At 60.3% G+C, this 219-nt stretch overlaps 1 protein-coding gene across 1 annotated transcript in view; it reads left to right on the top strand.

Annotated features, from left to right (window-relative positions):
• The window catches only part of LOC104627632 (kinesin-like protein KIF1A), a gene marked incomplete at both ends in the record, with an annotated part of 6,476 nt that overhangs the window by 3,710 nt on the left and 2,547 nt on the right, over positions 1 to 219 (top strand). Inside the window, one exon of the mRNA XM_010295960.1 lies at positions 55 to 197. Coding sequence (XP_010294262.1) covers positions 55 to 197 — 143 coding nt within the window. The remainder of the gene's footprint in view (positions 1 to 54; positions 198 to 219) is intronic.

The following is a 219-nucleotide window of genomic DNA, read 5'->3' as shown; positions in this document are numbered from 1 at the left end:
AGCAGCTGGGGGTTTGCCCCCTCTGCTGCTGCTCAGCGCTCTGCCCTTCCCTAGGTATGCTGACCGTGCCAAGCAGATCCGCTGCAATGCTGTGATCAACGAGGACCCCAACAACAAGCTCATCCGGGAGCTGAAGGATGAGGTGGCACGCCTGCGCGACCTTCTCTACGCTCAGGGTCTCGGAGACATCATTGACAGTAGGTACCAGCCGGTGCTCTC

The sequence above is a fragment of the Phaethon lepturus genome, unplaced genomic scaffold, assembly GCF_000687285.1.
Source record: "Phaethon lepturus isolate BGI_N335 unplaced genomic scaffold, ASM68728v1 scaffold31851, whole genome shotgun sequence".
Taxonomy (NCBI): domain Eukaryota; kingdom Metazoa; phylum Chordata; class Aves; order Phaethontiformes; family Phaethontidae; genus Phaethon; species Phaethon lepturus.
The sequence above is the reverse complement of the archived record's forward strand: the minus strand, read 5'-3'. Positions and strand labels throughout refer to the sequence as shown.